Source organism: Hoplias malabaricus, chromosome 10, assembly GCF_029633855.1.
Source record: "Hoplias malabaricus isolate fHopMal1 chromosome 10, fHopMal1.hap1, whole genome shotgun sequence".
NCBI classification, from domain to species: Eukaryota; Metazoa; Chordata; class Actinopteri; order Characiformes; family Erythrinidae; genus Hoplias; species Hoplias malabaricus.
The window spans coordinates 9,437,713-9,460,612 of record NC_089809.1 but is presented as its reverse complement, the minus strand read 5'-3'; the positions used below and the strand labels follow the sequence as shown (position 1 = coordinate 9,460,612).

Genomic DNA, 22,900 nt, shown 5'->3' with positions numbered 1-22,900 from the left:
CAATGTTCAGCATCCACCTAGATGATGTGTTGCCATCAAGCCATGCCAGACCAGTGACCACGCATCAACTATTAGGTGGAGAAGTGGCCATACTGGTGAACTCAACAAGACACCAGGGTAACACCCCTGCTATATTTGAGGAAATGTCCAGGGATCATTTATGACCTCAGAGTCAGCCCCTCAATATTATATGTCATCCCAAGGGCATCCCCCTCATTTTCAGTGCAATGTCCCTGTCACTGCACTTGTGCATCGGAATCCACACACATTACACAACACCAACCCTTGTTTGCACCACCAACACCACATCCATCAGCCATTCAGGCTTACATAGTAATATCCCCTATTTGTACTGGCCAGGCCAAGACCTACTTAGCTTTAGGGGATATTGTATGTTCTACAGTGGAAAACATTCAAATGTTATTGTTGGGAGTAAACAAACTGCGAACATTAAACAGAAAACAAAATGGATCTAAATTAGTCACATTTAAATTTAAATTGCAATCAAGCACCAATGGATAAAATAATTTCCACACTATTTTCCCACCAAAATAGTCTGGTGGCTTTATTTCAGGAAACATTGAGCTTGATCCCAGGTCATACCACAGCCATCCAAGGCTGGGAGTCCTAGAGAGCACAATTTCTGTCTAGGTAGAATGCCACCTCTCTCCTCCCATTTTTCTGATCTTGGTGTCAGCTGACATTGGGGTCTGTCAGCTGGTGTGACACATCTGCACTGTTTACATTCTCTTCCAGGTCTCTTCCCATCATTGCATTTGTAGCAGCTGGAAAATAAGCAGTCCTCACATGTCTCGGAGGAAGCACAATGCTTACATCGCTCTTCTAATGCAAGTGATATTGTGTGAGATATGGGGGAGGCATTTTTGGGTAGAAATGGAAACGTCTAATACTTGGGTTGAAAATTCAGCCAAAAAAATGAAAGATAAAGCTGTTGGATATTACTAGGGTTGTTTGAGAAGCCCTAAATTATAATGAAATGATCATTTAAAAACAAATGGATCTGAGGCTAGGATCAACTTGAAAAGGGTTTTCTTTGCAAAATGTATATATTTATAGCTGTATATTCTATTAGCTTAATAAGCCACCATGTCAGTGTCACTGCAGTGGAGGGTTAGTGTTTGTTGCGCTGATATGATTGGATCAGCTACAGCAGAAACTCACATTACAGCAAAACACACATTAACACAACACCACTACGTGAGTGCAGCGCTGAGAATGAGCTAACACCTAAATCATACCTGCTCTGTAGTGTTCCTGTGGGGTTCCTGCTTATGGTGATTATGGCAATTGATTTTGGCAGTACCCATTTCTGCTTTTTAAGCTTTATACTCAGTATTGAAAATTAGAATAATTTCATCAACTATTTAAAGCTTACCATTGACAAAGTGTAGTTTTTGAGCTGTACAATTGTGCATATGTTTTTATATTCAGTAATTTATTTGACTGGAACAATTCGCACTCCATTTAGGAAAAGTCGATGAAAATCATGTTAATGCTTCAAAACACAAGCTGCATTTACGTATGTTTTCACATATTTACACTCAAAAGCACATCAAGCACCAAACAATGATTCATTTTCCCATCTATGTTGATGGTCAATTTGAAGCCCTAATTTGGAAAAGCTATTTAGTATCAGATTTGTTATAAATAGGCCCATTTCAGGAAGTCTGACAAATATTCCTTTAATTCTTGCCAACTGGCCATGGAGTGTGAACTTGAGCACCATATGCTCCAAGTTGTTTAGGGGGAAAAAACGTCTTTGTTGAGGCCCTGAGGGAGGTAGCTGTCATTTCCATCAGATACATACAGTGTGTGGTCAGTTTTAGTGGGTGGTCAAAAGCAATAAAATGTGAAGAGTTTGAACAAAGAAACCGAGTATCATGGAGTAAATGTAGGGTTGTTTTTTTAGGAAGTACATTAACAAAGTAACTAACTTACACACTCACTCACTAATGTTCTTGGGGGTGCCATCAAGTCCTCTCAGCGGTGTTCCCTCCACGTTTGCAAAGAGTACAAAGTTATTGAAGTGTACAAGTTACTGAAGCTAAGGGAGGGAAACTCCCTATAATTAACAAAATATACCGAGCAGGTGTCCATAACTTTTGGCCATGCAGTGTATTTATACAAAATCAGTGTCTCTTGGGGTGGACTGTACAATTCACTTTTGCTATTTAACTCAGCCCTTTGCTTTGTGTCTCTTCACTGCAGGCAGACAGAAGTAAAGACAGGGAACATGGGCACAGCGCTTTGGCTCATCGCCATCACTTTCCTCACAGTGGGATATGGAGATGTGGCCCCAGACACTAGCTGCGGCAAAGTGGTCTGTCTCTTCGCAGGTGTCATGGTAAATATCATAAAGCACCAAACATTCACTTAGAAACTTTGTTCTTAAAGTGTTTTGTATTATTATTATAAGTTTTATTGTATTATTATTATAAGGTTTTTTTTCTGTAGCCACATTGGTAATACCTCTGGGCTGTTATTTTCATCTGTTTGCAAGAGGAAAGGCCTGTAAAGCTTATATAGGTTTTAATATAACTTTATTCTTTCATGAGTTATTTACAAGTTTCTGACCACTTATAAAATGTGTTCAAAGTGCTGCCCATTGTGTTGGATTTTAAATGCAACCCTCTTCTCCCACTCTTCACACACTGATAGCAACACTGCAGGAGAAATGCTATCACAGGCTTCCAGTATCCGTAGTTACGTTTAACTTGTATATATACACACAAGTTAAAAATGCTTATCCATTTTACCCTGTTCTTTAATAACCATGACCCGGTCAGGACCACAATAGAGCAGGTATGATTTGCAAAGTAGATCCCACTAAACAGTGACACTGACATTGTGCTGGTATCAGTGGAGCAGAAGCAGTGCTTCTGTGTGGTCAGTGGAGCCAAGAAAATGGACAGGGAGTGTAGTAGCGGAGATGGTCGTAATGTTATGGTTGATCAGTGTGCATATAAAAATATCCAGAGAATCTAATAATATAGCTTCATGGCTAAGCTATTTCTTTCTCTCAGACACATTCATTTTAAAATAATTGCCTTTAAAATTTAGTGGCACAGGTCTAGCAGTAACACCTGGATAGATTTCCATCTGATTTTCAGGGAAAACAGAATTTCAGGGATTTTAGCTTAAAGGGTTAAATTACATGTATCATTGTTTTTTTCCTGTTCAGAAGTTGTTTGCTTAAATTTTGTTTTGGAAAAACAGCAAGAATAGACACATTTTTCCTTTGAATTACTTGTTCTATAAGGGCTAATAATAGCTTGCACTTAGTCATTAGCTTTTGTTATTTGTTATATCTTCATGTACATATATCAACAACAATTGTGCATTCATAGGCATCAACATAGAAAACTAAAAAAAAAAAAAAAGAATAAGCTGCAAATGAATAACACAAGAACATTGTTGAAAGCTTTTGTTTTTAATGTCAGTTTTTAAATAAGAAAATAATCATTCATTCATTGTCTGAAACCGCTTATCCAGTTCAGGGTCGCGGCGGGTCCAGAGCCATCTCGGAATCACTGGGCGCAAGGCAGGAACACACCCTGGAGGGGGCGCCAGTCCTTCACAGGGTGACACACACTCACACCTATGGACACTTTTTTTTTTTTGATTGTGGGAGGAAACCGGAGCACCCGGAGGAAACCCATGCGGACACAGGGAGAATACACCAAACTCCTCACAGACAGGCACCCAGAGTGGGACTCGTACCTACAACCTCCAGGTCCCTGGAGCTGTGTGACTGCGACACTACCTGCTGCACCACTATATATTATGATATTAATTATAATATGTAATAATAATAATAATAATATAGGATAGGGCTAGGCAATTAATCGAAAATTAATTGAAATTGACATTCAGAACTTCTAATTGACATCATCTTATCTATATCGATTATATCGATTATTTTTATCCTGTTATGTCCCCAATGTGTGTCCATGTACTGTACCTTTAAAACTACGCTACCAAGCTGTAGTCACATGATTCTGCCACCTATCTGCCTCATGGAAGCAATTAAATTGACTGACCCAGCAAGAAGAAAAAATATCCCAGCTTTAATACTGGAGTATATTTACAGTACAAGCCTCGTCACTGAACTATGAGGGTCAAAAATACAAAAATAATATAATTGTTCATTAATCGTAATCGTGGTAAAATGCACAATTAATCGTGATATTGATTTGTGCTCATATTGCCCAGCATAGGTGTGTGTGTGAGTGTGTGTTGCCTTGTCTAGTGTATAGCTGAAATACCTCATACTTATTAAATATCAGAAAGAAAGTTAAGACGTTAATTTGCTTACAAAACACATTAAATGTCTATTAAATTATTTAGAATTTCATGACTTTTCAAAAATTGGGGCTCCCCTGCTCAGATGCCTGTTTTGTATAAAAGATTTGCACTGCATTTTAGGCATCCTACTTGCATCTGAAACCTTCCCCAAAAGGTTCTGTATTTAGTAATTTGGCCCTTAGTGTATATAAGCATGCACTAAAATTCCAGCTTCCTTCCATCCATCTCTCTTTTTTCTGATCACAGCCGATAAACGACAGAAGCTTGGGGAACCTCCCTGACACCGACACAGTGGAAAATAATCTTTCACTCCACACACTCTCCCTCACACAGTGTTTTTATAAGCTTTCCGCTTTTCTTTCTTTTTTTTTTTTTTACTTTCCACCACTTTCCACTGTGGCCATTTTTAGGTGGTTTATAGCATTTGGCACTGGCGAATCTGGAGGGTGTGCCAACCTGAGTCTTGGAAAACCAGAGGAAAAAAAAGTTTCCTAATCCACTTGGAACAAAGCACTGGGCTAGTTACAGAGCTGAGGGATTGCCCTGTCACCTGTAACAGAATCCCACTTTTTAGCTACTGCTTTACCTTCGGCCCACTGTGTTTTAAAGGAGTAATCGTTTCTTCCACCAAAAAGATACAAGCATAATTTTTTGAAATATATTATTACTTATTTTATATTAGGTGTGTATGATGACGAATCAAATGCTTTGTAGTTCCCAATTAACCAGGTTATGCTCCATTTTATTTTATGGTCACCCACATGAGGGAGGCTATGTTCACAAATAGGTTTAGTCCTGGTTCTCCTATATATCCAGTCTACTAAATATCAGAATACTGGTTGTTTCAAAATCATTGGAGAAGATGACTGATTACATCTATATATCTAGTAGACTGAATGATCACTGGATTAGGAACACCTAATTGTATCTGCATTAATTGTCCATTTGATTAGCTCCACTGACCATACAGGAGCACTTTGCAGTTCTACAATTACAGACTGCAGTCTGTAACAGATGTGCTACTGTCTCTGACTTTACATCTACACGGTGGACCACTGAGGTAGGTATGTCTTCTTGAGTGGACAGTGAGAGGACATTGTGTTTAAAAAGCAGCACTACTATGTCTGATCCACTTATACCAGCACAACACACACAAGCACACCACCATAACATCAGTGTCACTTTAGCACTGAGAATCATCTATCACCCAAATCATACCTGCTCTGGTGGTTCTGTGGTGGTCCTAACAGGTGGAAAAAAGTCTGTATTGGTAGAACTACAAAGTACCCCTGTGAGGTCAGTGGAGCTGATAAAATGGACAATGAGTGTAGATGTCAGTTATTAATTCCTAATCCAGTGATCATTCAGTGTATCTCTTGTATTTCTCATTATAATATTATAAGTTTACTCAGCTTATTTCTCCCACTCCCCCATCATACAACAGTGTATTTATTTGTTATCTAACATAACAGAGCTAAGCATTTAATTTTCTCCTGCAAGCATTTTCAGCAGTCTGTTGATTTTGCATTAATGGCAGTTCGAAAAGGAAATCTGAGTGGAATTGGATATAATTTAGGGCTGTGACATCTAATGATTGGGGGGGGGGGTCTTAGTTTACAGTAATTTTTTTCTTTTCTTGAATTTTAATAAATGTTTATTGTTAGGACCCCTTGAAATTGGAGATTTTAGGACCGTTTTGCTTTGCATATTTTTATCTCTATTGCAAAGGCAAAAAATTAGCTGACATCACAATGCTAAATTATATAATTTGGCTTCACAATGGTACATCCGTGTGGTCAACCTAAATTAAAGTTTACAAGCCTAAATAGATTGTTCTCCATAAAATGTCTATCCAATCATCGACCAGGAGCACGTATATTATTTTCTTGCCTACATGTACCATCTGTTTTGGGGAGGTACTCACACAACTCATATCCTCTTCATTGGGCGTGGACAGAGCCTAGGAAGGATGTGTTTCCTCCTGGACCAGTTTCTAATACAGAGTCTACATTCACCACTTCTTAACCTGCAATTGGGAAACCTGTTGGAGTTTAGAAACTACTGTATAAGGCACACTTTCATTCTGAAAGAGTTTTCTTCATACCCTGCTCACAATATGCTCAAATATTATAATGCTTGAGTTCCACTACTTTAAGGGTGCACTCACTGTGACCACTGATGTTCAGTGGTTTATGTAAAGATTGCTTAATTGCCACAGTAAAACCTAAAATTAAACTTGTCAGAGAATCCAGTGATATTCAGATGAAAATCTATCCGTTTTGAAAGAGTTTATGTACCACAGGGAACAACAGTGAAGACTGTTAAATCATTTGTTCAGTCCCTTGACTAAGGAATGTAGCTTAGACCCGGAAATCTTACAGAATGAAATTTAATTTTGAAAATGGGGAAAACAATCTCTTCTTCCTAGGGCTGGATGATATGGCTAAAAGTTGGATCAGTACCATATAATTCCAATATCGATAAAATATAAAAGCCGCAGATAAACGACCAAGAATAAACAAGAAGATGACACCACAGACAAACATAAACCTCTTGGTTTTGTCAATATTCAAATTTTAAACTATATTTACAATTGATCGCAATGAACTGATGGCAGTGCCCTATTATGTCAGTGACAGATGTTATAAACTTATTGTATATTAATATATTGAAAATTAAGAACTGTTTATTAATCTTACACTGTATGCACTATATGGACCAAAGCATAGGGAAACATCTCCTAATCATTGAATTCTGGTGTTTCATTCAGTTCAGTTGCCACAGGTGTATAAAACCCATTCCTTATCCATGCAGTCTGCCTTTACAAACATTTCTGAAAAGGTCTTTTTAAAGAGCTCACAGAATTTGAGCATTGTACTGTAATCGGATGGCATCATTGGAACAAGTCAGCTTGTGATTTCTTCTTTCCTAGATATTCCACAAACAATTGTCAGTGCTATTATTGAAATGTGTTTAGGAAGCAACTCAACCACAAAATGGCAGCTCACATAAAGTTACAGAGACGAGGCTTGCAGTGCATAAACGTCACTAATGCTCTGCTAACTCAGTTACTGCAGGTTTCTAAAACTACTCCCACACAAAAACTCATAGCATGGGTTTCCATGGCCGAGCAGCTGCATACGAGCTATCACCAAGCACAAAGCCAAGCGTTGGATGGAGTGGTGTACATCATGCAACCGGTGAACTCCTGGAGCTGTGTAAACATGTTCTGTGGAATGACAAATCACACATCTCTATCTGGCAGTCTGAGAGTTGGGTCTGGGTTTGACGAATGCGTGGAAAACGTTAGCTATCTGACTACATTGTGCCAACTGCAACGTTTGGTGGAGAAGTGATAAAGCTATGTGGCTTTGTTTTTCAGGAGTTGGCCTAGGGCCTTCAGTTCTAGTGAAGGGAAATTTAATGCTTCATCTTACAAAGACATTTTGGACAATTGCATGCTTCCAAATTCCAGGGAGCCCAGCCCTCTCATCAAACATCAGTTTCGGGTGTCACAAAAGCTCTTCTGGATTAATGGGCAAAAATTCCCAGAGACACACCCAGTAATCTTATAAAAAGTTTTTCCCAGATAAGTGGAAGCTGTTATAGTTGCAAAGGAAATAAAGCAAAAATGGGCAATAACTAGAATTGTAATATCAGTTACAACAATTTATGGATGAATGTTAATTTAAAGAAATATAGCTTCTTCACAATGCTAATACTTTTCTCTCCCTTTTTTGCTTATGCAAGACCCTAAGGAGAACAGGTAAAGATACAGTAATTTACAGCTAAAAATGAAAATTTGTTTTATAACATTAGCTAGATTAAGTTTCTTTTCCTGTCTTTTGTGATGTGTCTAATGCACATTGTCAAAACATAAATATGAGTTATGTGCTGAAGTTTTGGTAAAGTGACAATCTATGTGCAAATATGTCCGTCCACACATCCTCTACAAAGAATACGTTATTATGGCATTCATCTGCAAGTTTTAGTTGTCACTTGCAATTTATCAGAAAATATTCAATCTAAATTGTGACATTTTATGTTTTTGCTTCACTAATATTTCAGAATGGACCACAATTGGGGCACTTTGCTAGGATGAAAAAACAGTTCTTATAAAAATAAATTGTTAATTAATAAAATTCATTTTTTTTCAGGGTGTTTCATGCACAGCTATGTTGGTTGCTGTAGTGACAAAAAAGCTGGCATTAAACAAAGGAGAGAAACATGTGCACTTCTTCATGATGGACATCCAGATTTCTAAAGAGGTGAGGAAATGCTATGCCCAAATATTTGTAGACACCCCTTCTGTTTAGTGAATTATGCCTTATCTCCATAGAAAGGCATGAAACAAAACTATATGCTCTGGAGCAGAACTCATGAGCTTATAAAAGTAAAATGCAGAATGCTAAATGTCTGATAGAGGGGTATAAAACCCCCAAATATTGACCTGTTTATCCTGCATTCTCCTGAAATGAAGGGTATTAATAGTTCGTTATCCAGTAGATACTGGAACACTGATGTCATGGTTTGATGTCAGATACATAAGGACAACTACTGATGTTAGATGAGTTGTTCTGAATCACAAACTCTGCTCCAGTTCTTTCCAAATATACTGGAAGGTACTCCAACACTGAAGAGAAGACAGTTCCTCTTCTCCACAGCCCAAAGCTGCAGAAATGTTTATCCTTCTAGCCAATACTTGCCATTGGCCATGGTAACAATGGGGTTATGTGGAGCGTCTGCAAACGATTTAGCAGTGACACTGAGGTGCTAGTGGTGTGTTGGGCTGGTACGAGTGGATCTGACATAGTAGTGCTGCAGGAGTTTTTAAATCACTGTCCACTCTGTTTGACACACCTTCCTTGTTGGTCCATCCTGCAGATATGGGAGAGAGAGTGGCTCATCTGTTGCTGCACATTTTATGTTGGTTGTACTCTAGTCCTTCATCAGTGGACACAGGACGCCACCCACAGGACACTGTTGGTTGGACATTTTTGTTTGATGGACTACAGCAGTGACAACAGCTTTGCTGTGCCTGATCCACTCATACTAGTACAACACACACTAACACATCACCACAAGTCTGTGTCCCTGCAATGCTGCGAATAATCTACCATTCAAAATATACTTGCCCTGACCATTGAAGAGCAGAGTGAAATAGGGATAAGAAAGTATGCAGAGAAATTGTATAACTACAAAGTGCTCCTGTATGGTTAGTGGAGCTCATAAAAGAGACAATGAGTGCAGATACAAGGTAGGTATTTCTAATCCAGTGATCAGTCAGTGTAAAAGTATTTGCTAAGTTTATGTAAGGACTTCAAGCTGAAATTGTACCAAACTCAAAAAGGCACACCTTCCCCAGAGATGAAGCAACACGGGCGGAGGCGGCGTTATTTTCCGCATTGCACGCGTGTTATGGTTCCTGGGGCTTTTTATAATATTATTTTTTCCTTAAATAGTTCATTACAAAGGGCAGCACAGTGTGGGAAAAAAGGCCTGGGGGTGGGCAAGTAAAAAAAAAAAAAAAAAAAAAAAGCATTTAATGGTCTACAAAAAGGCGTCAAAGAGAGGAAACAATCAGGTCCCTGTCAGGAAAAGGATTTAGGTCTGTCCAAGAATGTTTTTGGGCACGAACAGGAAACGACATACATGCTGATGTGTGTGTGTGTGTCCTGTGACTGAGTGTGTGTGTGTGTGTGTGTGTAGGATAGTGGACAAGAGTAGATGCTGAAAGGATGGGAGTGTTTGGCACTACGTTAAACCCCTTTAACAGGATCCATCTGTTTGCTTATCAGAGGGAAGAAGAAGCCCCAAAAATAAACGCTCTTGGTGGAAGATGCTAGAAGAGTTTCCATAGATGAGAAATGGAGGAATAAAAACGAGGGGAAGTGTTTTTTTTTTTTTTTTTTTTTTTTTTTTTTTTTTTTTTTTTTTTTTGTTATTGGTGGTCAGGTGTTTCTTGCACAGAAGTTGCATTAGAAACTTCCCTATCAGTGCTGATGTCCTTACATTCCTGCTCTACTTACATCCTGTCAACAAAACACATAAGATCTGCTACCATACGGGATTGTTTGTGTGTCTTATTGACCTCTTTAAAGGAATATTCCAAGTTTCAAGAAAAATCAGTACCATTCTATGATCACAGTACTTCAGTATGATGACAAAATAGTATAGTACAATAGGTATTGCAAATGTGGTATGATAATAATAACATAGTACGATGATAGTGCCACTCTACATATGTCATAGTTCAGTACTATAGTACAATGTCAGTACTGTAGTACAATTATACCCCTTTTACACATGAACTCTACATGAAGTATTTCAAGAGAAACATTAGAGTATCGGGTCTGGAGATGTCTCGGAACGGTTGTTCACACATGCAGCTCACAGCGGGAGGTTTTCTCTCTCAGATGTGCTCTAGCAGTGGGAAATGAAACACGTGTTTAGGTGTGGCGCAGGAGAAACTGTGGAACATTTCCAGCGGCGTTCTAAAATGCACTGACTCTGACTTTACCCGGAACAGTACTCGAGAAGGATAATTTCCGGGTAAAGTCCGTGATGAATGTTGTGGGTGGTCGCGTTCACACATACAAATGCTCCAGGTAAACTCCGGAAAACTTTCATGATTAATAATGAGTTTTGGATTGAAATATAACCAGTCCATTACAGTATACACTTAGATATTTTCTTCCATTTGCATAATAATAGTTTCTCTCCCTGAACATTTGCTTTGGTACAAGGTTATGAGCTATTCATTCATTGAACTAAATAAAACTGAATTGAATTTCAAATATAAAGTTTGACTGGTGTTTGTGCTACAGATCCGTAATGCTGCTGCTAATGTGCTAAGGGAATGCTGGCTGCTCCACCGGACCACCCAGGCCAAGAACAACAATGGAGAACACAGGCACCACCAGAGATGCCTGCTTGAGGCCATCCGTGTGTAAGTGACTTCCATGAGTCTGTTATGTGTAATCCATGTGGAATTACAGCTATATCATCATGCATTCAGTACATCATCAGTCATCATGCATTCAGTACAGATGAGAATCACCGGAGAACATATATATATTATAGAATAATGGCGTGTCCTAGTCTTGTGTATAGAATGCAGTGTGTTCACTACAAAACACCACTGTCACAGTGTTATTCTGATGCATAAAGATTTATAATATGGAAAATATTTAGATATGACATGTCAGTATATATAATGAAAATGCACTAATAGGAAAATATACTGTACATGCGTATTTAATACAGAATAGAATGAGCTCATTATAAAAACGGAGGCTAACAGAACCTTCCTTTCTGCTGATGTTTTGCTTTGTGGTAACAATTCTGCGATGGAAAGGGGATACTTCACATGAACACTGATCATACCATTGTGTGACAAGTAGAAAGCGTGACATAGTTCCACATGACCAATATTCCTCTTCCTATCTGTCTAAACTGTCCAAACACATCTGTGCTGAGCAAGTCAAGGACACTACTTACTATGTTAACATTTTCATTGTAAACCGGTTAAGTCTTTTCAGAGGTTTTTTTTTTCTTTGTTTAACTTTTGGCAAAAAAAAAAACCTTTCATCTAAATTAAAACTCAAAGTACAACTTTTGCAAGCAATACTTTTCAGGGGTTGAATGTTGCATCCTTTTTTGGACGGTATTGTTTCATGGGAAAAAAAAACTTCCTGTACGTTTTCAAATCAAAGGGAACAATGGCATACAACAATGGAATCACTGATGCAAACACTAAATATCACCCTTTGTAAAGAATTATGTTTTTGAATAAGTGAGTTACAACCTGTTCCCTGACGTTCTTTGCCATCTAAAAATAATGGAGGTGAATATTCTCAACATTTACGTACTCTATTTCATATCTATGTAATCCATTATGCAAATATTTCTTAAGAACTTAAGCGTTCAAATATTGATCATAATAAATGTGTGAATTCTATACATTTTCAAAATGCAGCAGACACAACTTGGGCATTAGGTTGTGTTAACTGAGTTAGGAGACCATCAATGCATCATTTTTTATTCATACATTTATTGTCTGTAACTGCTTATCCCATTCAGGGCCATGGTGGGTCTGGAGCCTACCCGGAATCACTGAGCACAAGGCAGGAACGCACCCTGGAGGGGACAGCAGTCCTTCACAGGGCGACACACACACTCACGCATTCACTCACACTCACCAACCTGTGTTTTTGGACCATGGGAGGAAACCAGAGCACCCGGAGGAAACCCACGCAGACACAGGGAGAACACACCACACTCCTCACAGACAGTCACCCGGAGGAAACCCACGCAGACACGGGGAGAACACACCACACTCCTCACAGACAGTCACCCGGAGGAAACCCACGCAGACACAGGGAGAACACACCACACTCCTCACAGACAGTCACCCGGAGGAAACCCACGCAGACAAAGAGAGAACACACCTCGCTCCGCACAGACAGTCAGCTGGAATGGGAATTGAACCCCCAGCCTTAGATCCCTACAGCTGTGTGACTGCGACACTACCTGCTTGTCATAAGGGTATATTTTGGCAACAAACTAGGTGGATTGTATTACTTTACTATTATTTGTGCCACTATTATAAAATAACAAGTTTACAATCTCTTCATTTTTCTAAAAATTGATTATTAGATTTTCAAACAGGATTCTTCCAATTTAATCTGCTTTCTGAAGATAAATATTGTCTTAAAAGAAATAAATATGTGCAACATTATTCCGCTACACTATATGACTGAACATTTTGACACTGGCTCAACCAACATTTCTTTTTAAATTAAAAAGCCTGTCAGCCCTTGGCTGCAATGTCAGCTTCTACTTTCTTTTGGCTATCTATACACCCTGTGTATCATTGTGTACTGGTTCTTGACCTACAGGAATCATAAAGCCTGGCTCCTTCTACATCTCACACCTAAATAGCAGACTTGTGATTGGTCCTTTTGTGTGTCAGTCAAAAATGTACCAGATTCTTCCTAGAGAGCAGTCAAGTCAGTGATTATAACAGGATTATGAAATCCGAGCTGAGACAAAGTCTCAACTGCTGTACTTCAATGTGCTCACCAGGAATTACAGCTGAACTAAGTTACAGCCAATCAGTGGGTTATTTCCATACAAACAACAATTAAAAAGAAAAAGAAATTACATTTATAACACATATCAGTGAGTGTTATATTCTCATTGTTTTAAAAACAGTAACTTCACATTCCTTTACATTTATTTTTTATTGCAGTTTAACCTCTCCTGACTGCATTTCCCGGCTAGAGAATCTGGCAATGCGATATATACTATACTCATGTTGCATGAATAATTCAGTATCAGAAAAGCCACACAGGCTCATCGCAAAATTATTGGCTGGAGCTTCATCACTATACAGAATGCAGTTCCACTGCTCCACAGGCCCCTGCCAAACACTTGCCATTGAGCATGGTGCCCTTAGGCTTACGTGCAGTTGCAATAGCATCATCCTATTTGTTTTCCCGTGCTTTTCTTTGGAGATCAAATTGTTAGTTAATGAAGGGTGTGTATACATTTTTGAATATATATTGTATATTAATTTTCACTGGACAGCTACCAGACCAACTGGTTTCTCCATCTCCCTGTTGATTGTTGTCCATGATCTATTGTTTATATTGTATGCTAGCACCTTCCTGCAGATAAGGAGAAGACTGGAAGGTGAAGGTGTATTTGGCCGGCCTCTCGCTCACACTCTGAGCTCAGGAAGTTCAGATGTGTGAATTTCTGCTCCAGCTTTATAACAGCTTTAGTGAACGCATCTGGCTTTCACACTTTTCCACTGTGTGTGTGGGTGTGTGTGCATGTGGGTGTAAGGGCAGCAGAAGTAGCATGTGTCTGAGAGGGTGGAGTGATTCTTGCTTTCCTGTTTTACAGTAATCACTAAAAAAATGTGTCGCTCATTACTGAATTAAAGTGTCTATAATAAACCCTGGTTTCAGAAATATAAGGACATTTTTATAAAACTCAGTATAAAAATAATTTAACTGCCAAATGTTCACAGAAAAGATTTCCATTGTTTTCACTGACCATCATAATGGTATTTGTCAATATATACAAATTTTGTATTTGTTGCCGATAAAAAAAAAGATTTGGAACAGAGGAATGTTTACCACTGAGTTTCACCTATTTTTAAATTACATTTTTAATTATTTTGGGAACTGAGGATATTAATGTATATGATTTTATTTATTACAATTAATTTATATTGATATTAATGTGTGCAATTTTTAGTAAACACCTCTTAAAGGGACACTAGGTAAGATTTGGGTTTTTTGCTCCTGCGGCAACCTGTCCTAAAACCAGTGGGGAGGGGACTGTTTGATTGTTTTCCATTTTAAACTTAATCTCATGCTGAAAAACAGTTTATATCCACTGCTAAGACTGGACAAGTGGGCAGTGCACCTAAAAAAGATGAAAATGGCTGATATAAGTTTATATGTGCAAGGGATCGATTATTTTTATTTTATTTTTTTTTTACAAGAGGATTTTGGCTCATTCTTGCTTGATACTGAACTTCAGCTGCTCAATACTCTGTAGTCACTGTTGTCTATTTCTATTCTCCTTGATGCACCATAGGAGACAGACCTGGACTGCAGGCAGGCCTGTAAAGAATATACACTCTTTCTGCAGTCCACCATCTTGTGGCATGTGTAGAACTAGGTCTGACATTATCTTGCTGAACTAACGATGAACTTCCTGGAAAAAGACACCACTGTAAGGGCAGCATATGTCTCTCTGAAATCCCAATATAGACTGATTTATCAGTGGTACCTTCTCACACATGTAAGCCAACTATGCTGTAGGCACTGATGCTCCCCCAGCCCCAGCCCCAGACCAATTCAGATGTTGGCATTTTTATACCTGTTTCTAATAAAAGTCTGGATGGTCTGATTTATCTTTGGCATTGACAACTTGATGTCCATTTTTCAAAACAACCTGAAACATGGATTTATCTGACCACAGCACAGCTCCATTTGGGATGTGAGAACCCAGCAGCATTTCTGCATAGGACTGATGGTTTTCTCATTGCCCAACAGAGTTCAGGCTGAATTTCTTGATGCAGTGGTGGACTGTGTTAAGTGAAAAAAGTGTCTGATGTTATCATTAGTCCCTGTGTCTATGTTTAACAGTTGCATGATGATGTCTCTTGCAGTGTTATCTGAGTGCTTGAAGGTTTACACACATTCAGTAGTGGTTTCTGGCCTTGCCTATAGACCGAATGAGAGCTTTTCAGATTCACTGAATCTTTCTCAATATTATGTTCTCTAGAAAGAATATGGTAAAGGTAAAAGGATTTAGAGTTCCTGATTTCAGGTTGAGTAGGTTCATTTAAGGGAAATGAATTTTGAACTTTAACTCACAGAACTTCTGCTTTAGTTGATGGCCTTTTGATCCAAGAAAGTCTCTGCTTTTACTTTTGTTTTAGGTTACATTATAATATATATCTAAAGTTTGTAAAGTTTTGTTAGTGAATTAAGCTGTTTAACATGCACCTATTTTGGATGCAGTTTGTATAATCTCCACAGAAAAGCATATAATGAAATTGAAAGCTTTTGTTCATGTAACACACATGTTCTTAAGGTTACCGTGTCCAGTGTCCAGAAAGTCAGCTAGATGGGTATAGAGCTTATGTTCTTATTATAGCAATGGGGCAAAAACTCCCCAAAGCTATACAGTGTACAGTGTAAAACATATAGTGTAAGAGTCCATTCTGGTTGGCATACTTTCCTTTTTTTTTTTTGGTTTTCAATTAAAGGTTAGTATTTCATACAGTGACAAGCAGAAGCTGGACATTTCCGTATGCTTCAGCAGATACTGATGGCGTTCCCCTACAATATTGGTTTCCGTTCTGCTTTTCTGCAGCTGCAAATTGTCATCTAAAGTTAGGCCGGCCTCAAAGCCACTATGTCAAGCAATGTAAACAGATCCTACAGACTCCCTCCAGAATGCTTGGAGAAACAATATTTATATACCAAAACATGTGCCCATACCACTAAGTGGTAATTTAGTATTTCATATTATAGTCCACTAAACAAAAATATGATGAATATAGGGCTACATTTATACCTTAAACTGCTGAACACTCATGAACACCTGCAAATCCCATAAATCTTAACAAATCAATAGGTAGTAAAGGGGACAATTTTGTCTTCGACTGTGGGGAAATGCTGTTCTCTCATATGTTTTCGTTCAGAAGCTCCACGTTTTTTAAGGTGGAATGTATGTTTGAGGGGGGAAAAACACTCTTGTTTGTTTGTGGCTTATGTTTACCCTGTCTGCAAGTTTTATTCTCTGTTTGACTTACTACAGAAACTCATTTGGTACTCGAGTTTTGTAGCACTTTAGGTATTTGTACGTTCATGCAGTAAGCACGCTCCCAAATTTAGAGTTAGTTCCATTTACAGCAAAAATAAGTTCATATTACCCACCTACGGAGCAAGAACAGAGCAATATCCTCATCTCAGTTCATGCTTTTTTAGCATTAGGTGGTTTCTTCATTGTCTAAAATCCTCCAAAATGCTGCTTTTCTTCAATAAGCAGAGAGAGACGCCAAGCATACTGAACCGAGACACTTTGGTTTTTTTACCCATTTACAGACACTGGGGCTTTGTAAAATATGATAGATCAATTTTGAGCGCAAACAGTCTGGAGAACTTACAAATGCTGAGGAAATATACTCAGAATTTTATAAAACAGGGATTTTAAAAATTAAAATCATGCATGTGTCTTGTATTAGGGAGGATGATCCGAGAACATTTTAGACTAGACACTGAAGTATCATGATTATTTTTTTTTAACCTACCTAGATGACACTTAGCACCGAGCATGGTGTCTCATGTGCAGCTTCTCTGGAGCATTTCAGGATTTTCAGTGAAAATTATACAAGCTGTTTTGTGTGTGTGTGTGCATAGCTGAATATTTCTTTCGAAAAGAATTTACATTAATCATTAATGTAGCTGAATTCACTACTTTTAAGGGGTATCTATGAATATATATATATATATATATATATATATATATAGTATTTTGGCAATTTTACACTTCATGGAACCTACTCTACTCTGCTCTACTCTATTTTGGAACTGGTACCTGGTTGGATTTCAACTATACAGAACCACCCCCTCCCCAAAATGTAGCCACTGAAATCACAAAACACCATCTCTAACAAGAACAGTAAGCTTGGAACAAAGCATTGTTACTCATTATTTTAGTAGCATGTTGTTTTTGGGTTATAACATGGTTCCACACACCAATTTAAACATCTTGATATAATTTTGTGTTCCTCGTTGCTTTGTCCAGCTCTTGCTGGAGTCTTTTTCCAGCCACCAATCCTAGGAACATGGGAACCTTATTAAAAGACCAATGAGCTGTCATTGTGAGTTGGATAAAAACAAATGTGATCGCTACTATAGCTTGAAGATCATAAAAAGAGCTAGTTTGTGCTGGATGTCTGCATTTTGTCATAATTGGTAATTCTCTTTGGCCAGTTAGACCTCTGCAAAATTTACACATCATTATTTAGTCCCTACTTGGCTTGTTTGGAACCATAAGCGAGCAAGCATGAAAAAATCACCCAGCTCCAGGTATTAAATTAGCATAATGGAAATGGCTGAGTAGAGCTGAGTCAACTCATGTTAACGGCAAGCGGTGGAAATGCATCATTTGTAGTTTCAAAATCTTTTCTTACAGAGAGCATTCACTGCTGTGTGTTGGATGTAGTTATACTTAGTGACATATTTTTTATTCTCTCCATAGATTTCGCCACTTGAGGCTGAAGCAGAGGAAACTGAGAGACTATACCAGTGAGATGGTGGACCTCTCCAAGGTAGATATTTACATTGACATTTCAGTTTATTTGGTACACTTACAGACTTTGGTACACTTATAATATCATTTGTCAATTGTCTGTAGCTTATAGCTACACTCCTTGGCCATTTTATCAGAAATACCTACACTACTAAAGCATATGGGGTGGATTAGGATTAATTTTATTCCATGTCCTTAGATGTCCCCGCGATAAAAAACTAACTGGGTTGTATTGCAGAGTTTGTGTGTTTGTAAAAGCTCTAGATACACATAATAATGAGCTAATGCTTTAAAGTGTTGTTGTTTTTTTCAGTGCACCCATTGTGGACAAAAGAATTGAATTGTGCACAATCAGCTTTGTATGTGTAGATAAGCCTAAAATAAGCTGTTTAGGCAGCTGCACAGTTTAATCTCAATGCTCAATACCAAATGTAAGGAAGAGGGGAGGAGCATTGAAACTGTGTACTCTGAAGTGGTGAAAAACACACCTTTGGTCATTACCTTTGATTGAAATATGTTAGGGGACTTCTGGATATTATCATTTTTGACTAGGAAAAGCCAAGGATGAAGAAAAAGTGTGGGTAAGCTAAGAAATCATTTTTTGGGGATTCTAAGAGTGTCCTGCCACCATCAGATGCAGATGATCATGTGTGATCTGAGTGCCAACTGGAACAATTCATACCGGGAGCTTGAGCAGAGGATTATCTCTATGGAGCAGAAGCTGGATGAACTGGGTCAATCTTTCCAGAGCACATCTCAGCTGCTGAGCCAAGCCCTGCACCGCCGCCGCCTTGACCACAGGTACCTTCCAGCCAGATCCAGACATTGATTCTTAAGGACATGGGGCAAAGTAACACAAATCTGGTGTACAAATAAGTTTTTTCAGTAATTTCCAAATTTAAACATTCTTCCACTTCCATTCTCATTTTATGTTAATTGTTGCATAGTATTAAAATTGATAACTGTTTTTTTTTTTCACCAATGAAGAGCAAAGAGAAACTAGGCAAGCCTAGTTTTGCCGGACCGCCATTAGCCACATTTGTTACGCTATTGTTACAGAGGTTTTTTGGACATTTCAAAAAGAGAAAATGCCCAAAATACGTACCCTTGTCATTGGAAGGTCTGGAGAAGCTTTTTATCAATGTCTTTTTTATCATGTGATTGTGTTGTCCAGAAAATATGGAGGGCAGGAATAATAAATGCAGAAATGTAAAAAGGAGCACAGTTTTGTTCATAAAATATACCACCGACATCAGTGTTGTTCTTTTTCATTTATATTTTTCAATAATAAATGATCTACCACCAAAGACCAAACATCAAGAACATTATTTGTTCAATGTAACAAGTTAAAGGATGTGAAGTTTAATGTGGCTGTGCACAGCTAAATGGAATTTTATAAACACACTAATGCCACAAAATCTCACTACCACTTCCCTTTACAATATTTCACATAAATACACACACTCATGTGAAATAAGACAAATTCAGCAGTCCCCCACTCTCTGCGAGATATAATACGTGTGTAAATGTTGCAGAGTTCTGAGCCGTCCTGCTGAGCTTGTGAACTAACCACCAGCGAGCCGAGGCTCTAGCTGCGTTCCAAATCCTAAGCTGCAGCCGTGCTTGGTTACAATTCCTGGCCGCTACGTCACAGAAGGCTGTTCTAATGTAAAGGATCCTTCATATACAGCCGAGAAATACAGCCTACGTTTGGAGCAATTTGTAGGACGTAACAGATGTAACCTTCGTGGCCCTTTCTTACCCACAATTCTCTGAGCACATATGGCACATTGGAGAACATAAACAAGACGTGGCAAAAAACTGACCTTCAGAGATTGTTTACCTTGTAAAGTGTAAAATAACTAATTAACTATCATATTTAATCAAAAAGCTTATTGGCATATTACAGTACTCAGAAAGCATATAGTAGTATGTTATTTTTAATCCCAGTCAAAATAGTTTAAAGATGAAGTTTGAGGGTTTATAGGTTGAAGTATCAGTTTTAATGAGGAAAATTCTTATAAGCAAATAAAACTCTTAGTGCTTCAAGGCAAATAAGACCTTTCCAGTGATGTGTCATTAGTGCGTCAGTCAGTAAGCGAAAACGCCTCTCTGAAAATGTATTCGTTATTGCTTTCATTATTTGTCATCAATGAAAAAGTGTTGCAAAAGCATGTGCATGGACTTTTCTGCTCTTATGGATAATACTGCATCCAAAAAAATGTGAGTGCTTTGGTTTTGACAATTTAAATATGGTAATTTTGATGTTAGCAACTGTGTATCATATGTAGCAAATGTAGCATATTAGTGTCATTTTTAAGTTGTTGTTTTTTTGGTTTAAAATGACAGTGTTATATTCCAACCCTATTAACATGATCATGTTAATGTAAAGTGTATGTGTTAACATAAAAATAATGAATTATTTGCCAATAAAACATGTTAGGGAGGGCTCCCAGTTGGTGAATCATCAGTCTTATCATCTGGATATCACCGGTTTGGTGCTTGGTAATGCCTCAGCAGTCTGAAGCCAATAATCTAAAAGAGCACAACTGGCCTCACTATTGAGGTTGGATGCCCCCTCTCCCCCACTTCACACAAGCACAGTAAAAGATCTGGGCAGTTGGCATTCTCCTCAAGCTTGCAGGCCTGTCAAATGATTGTATTCAGGAGGTGGCTGGATTCACAACTCTCAGAGGAATCTATGGAGGGAAGCAGTGACTCCTGTAGATAAATGAATACGCAGCAAACTAATAAAAGCAACAGCGGAAAAAGGAAATCTTCAAAATAACAAAAGTTCATCAAGTTCAATATTTTCTGTCCATACACAACAAATGCACTGCTTTTCAAATAGAGATATAAAGGAATGCCTAATATATCCGTGGCTAAGAATCCTAAAGAGCATTATAGTCTTTCCATCTCCTTCCTGAAGTGTTATTTTGTCTTATTAAAATTTTAAATACATTTATCTTATTATTGTTTTCTTATAAAATAAATCAGAATATAAAAGGTAACGAGTTCTTGTCTTGTTCTCTTTTATCTGAACAGGTGACTTGGGGCAAACCTCTCCTCCAAGATGCCACAGTGGACACCGTCGTCCTTGTTCTCTGTGTCCTCCGGCAGGTGTTGAAAAACTGCACTAGCCACTTACAGCGCCGTGTTAATGGAACACTTGCATAATACGTGCCTTTTGTTTCCCCTTCCACGGACCTCAAGAGCTGCAATGACTTTCTGAGAAAAGGAAGGATAACAAATATCCCTGTACCTTACCAGGGTATGGCATAATGGGAAACGGACAAATGTATTTATGACAATATTTATGTTTAGCTTGATCTGCAACACTGAAGGGGAGAAAGCAGAATACAGAACCACTTCAGTGTTGCTTGCTTTAATAGGTATGAAATTCTCATGGCTGAAATGAGGATAGTGACTTGGTTAGGGTGCAGTATCTGGTATTGCTTTAATGGATAATATAACTGTTATTTTGAATGAAGTTCAGGCTGATGTCCATTATATATCCAAAGGTTTGAGGACACAAGGTAAAGTGGACCCACTGTTACCACAGACATTTAACTGTGCACATGCAGCTTGTACAGATTGTTGCTGTCTAATGAATATCATGTATTATGATTTTATTTACATTTTTTTTGTACTACATCATCTGAACACAGCAGCTCAGTGTGAAAATGATTCAATGATGAATGGACTAATAAAAATGCTCCAAATAAACTTGGAATAGAATCATTTTACACTGATCTCTATTGAAAGATATGAAGGGTTTTTTTCTTCTCCTATGAAGATACTATTCTGGAGATACATGTTTTTCTTTGGGCAGCAACGATATAGTAAAAATATAATGACAGTAACCAATAGAATGGATGAGTTGGCGCAGCCACATAAGCCTAATATTAATATACCCAGTGATAAGAGTCAGATATGTGGTCCTAGGCAATGGGCTGAGGAGAAATGGAATTGGGTTCTCTAGAGTGATGATGATCATCAAACACCAGCAAATGTCACTAATGCTCCGGAGGGTCTCGTAAAGTCCTCACATCAACATTCTAAGATTGTTTGATAATGTACGTGTGTCTACAAATGTTGGATATATAGTGTATATTCGGATGGGCACTTCTGCTCCCTCTGATAAACAACTATTGTTCCTTTTATGTGTTTCCGTCGCTTTTGTCTCTGTGAACTCATCAACAGATGACTATCAGCACATACTAATCACAGTGAGCTCTGCATTCAAGACAAATCTGAAAGAAAAAAAAATGAAACCTGCAGTGTGTCCAGCTGTGTCCCTTTGTTTGCCATTCATTTTAAAGCACATATTAAGCTCAAACCAGAGTTCTTTTGCATTTGTTTTATGCAACTCGAGCTGGTCACCAAAAATCCTGTCGAGTTACAGTTCTACAGAGTAGTTCTGTGATGCTAATGAGCACAGATGACATGAACGTTGATTATTTTGTAACAAATCTACCAACAGTGGACCACTAACTGGTCCAACTGCTGAACCTGGCTTCAAAATCTCACCAATGTGCGGGGTCAAGGTGAAGGCATAACGGTCTGAAGCCACATAATAGCAACTGTGGCACTAGTCACAGAAATGTTGAAATAACAGTTGCTAGAAAATTGGAACTAAACAATATACACTTTAATGGAAACAGAAAGCTCTAGGATCATGGATGAGGGACAGTGTTCAATAAAATACCTTTCTCTGTTTAGAAACAAG

The 22,900-nt window shown here is 38.2% G+C and overlaps 1 protein-coding gene across 2 annotated transcripts in view; it reads left to right on the top strand.

The window, feature by feature from the left end:
- Positions 1-22,474, top strand: part of kcnn4 (potassium intermediate/small conductance calcium-activated channel, subfamily N, member 4) — a 55,050-nt gene extending 32,576 nt beyond the window's left edge. Inside the window, exons 4-10 of one of the 2 annotated variants that reach the window (XM_066682978.1) lie at positions 2,230-2,365; positions 8,484-8,594; positions 9,211-9,312; positions 11,154-11,275; positions 18,121-18,190; positions 18,806-18,972; positions 21,217-22,474. In XM_066682978.1, coding sequence (XP_066539075.1) covers positions 2,230-2,365; positions 8,484-8,594; positions 9,211-9,312; positions 11,154-11,275; positions 18,121-18,190; positions 18,806-18,972; positions 21,217-21,220 — 712 coding nt within the window. In that variant the 3' untranslated portion in view covers positions 21,221-22,474. The remainder of the gene's footprint in view (positions 1-2,229; positions 2,366-8,483; positions 8,595-9,210; positions 9,313-11,153; positions 11,276-18,120; positions 18,191-18,805; positions 18,973-21,216) is intronic. The other variant, XM_066682979.1, reaches the window with a different exon arrangement.
- The last annotated feature ends 426 nt before the right edge of the window (positions 22,475-22,900 follow it).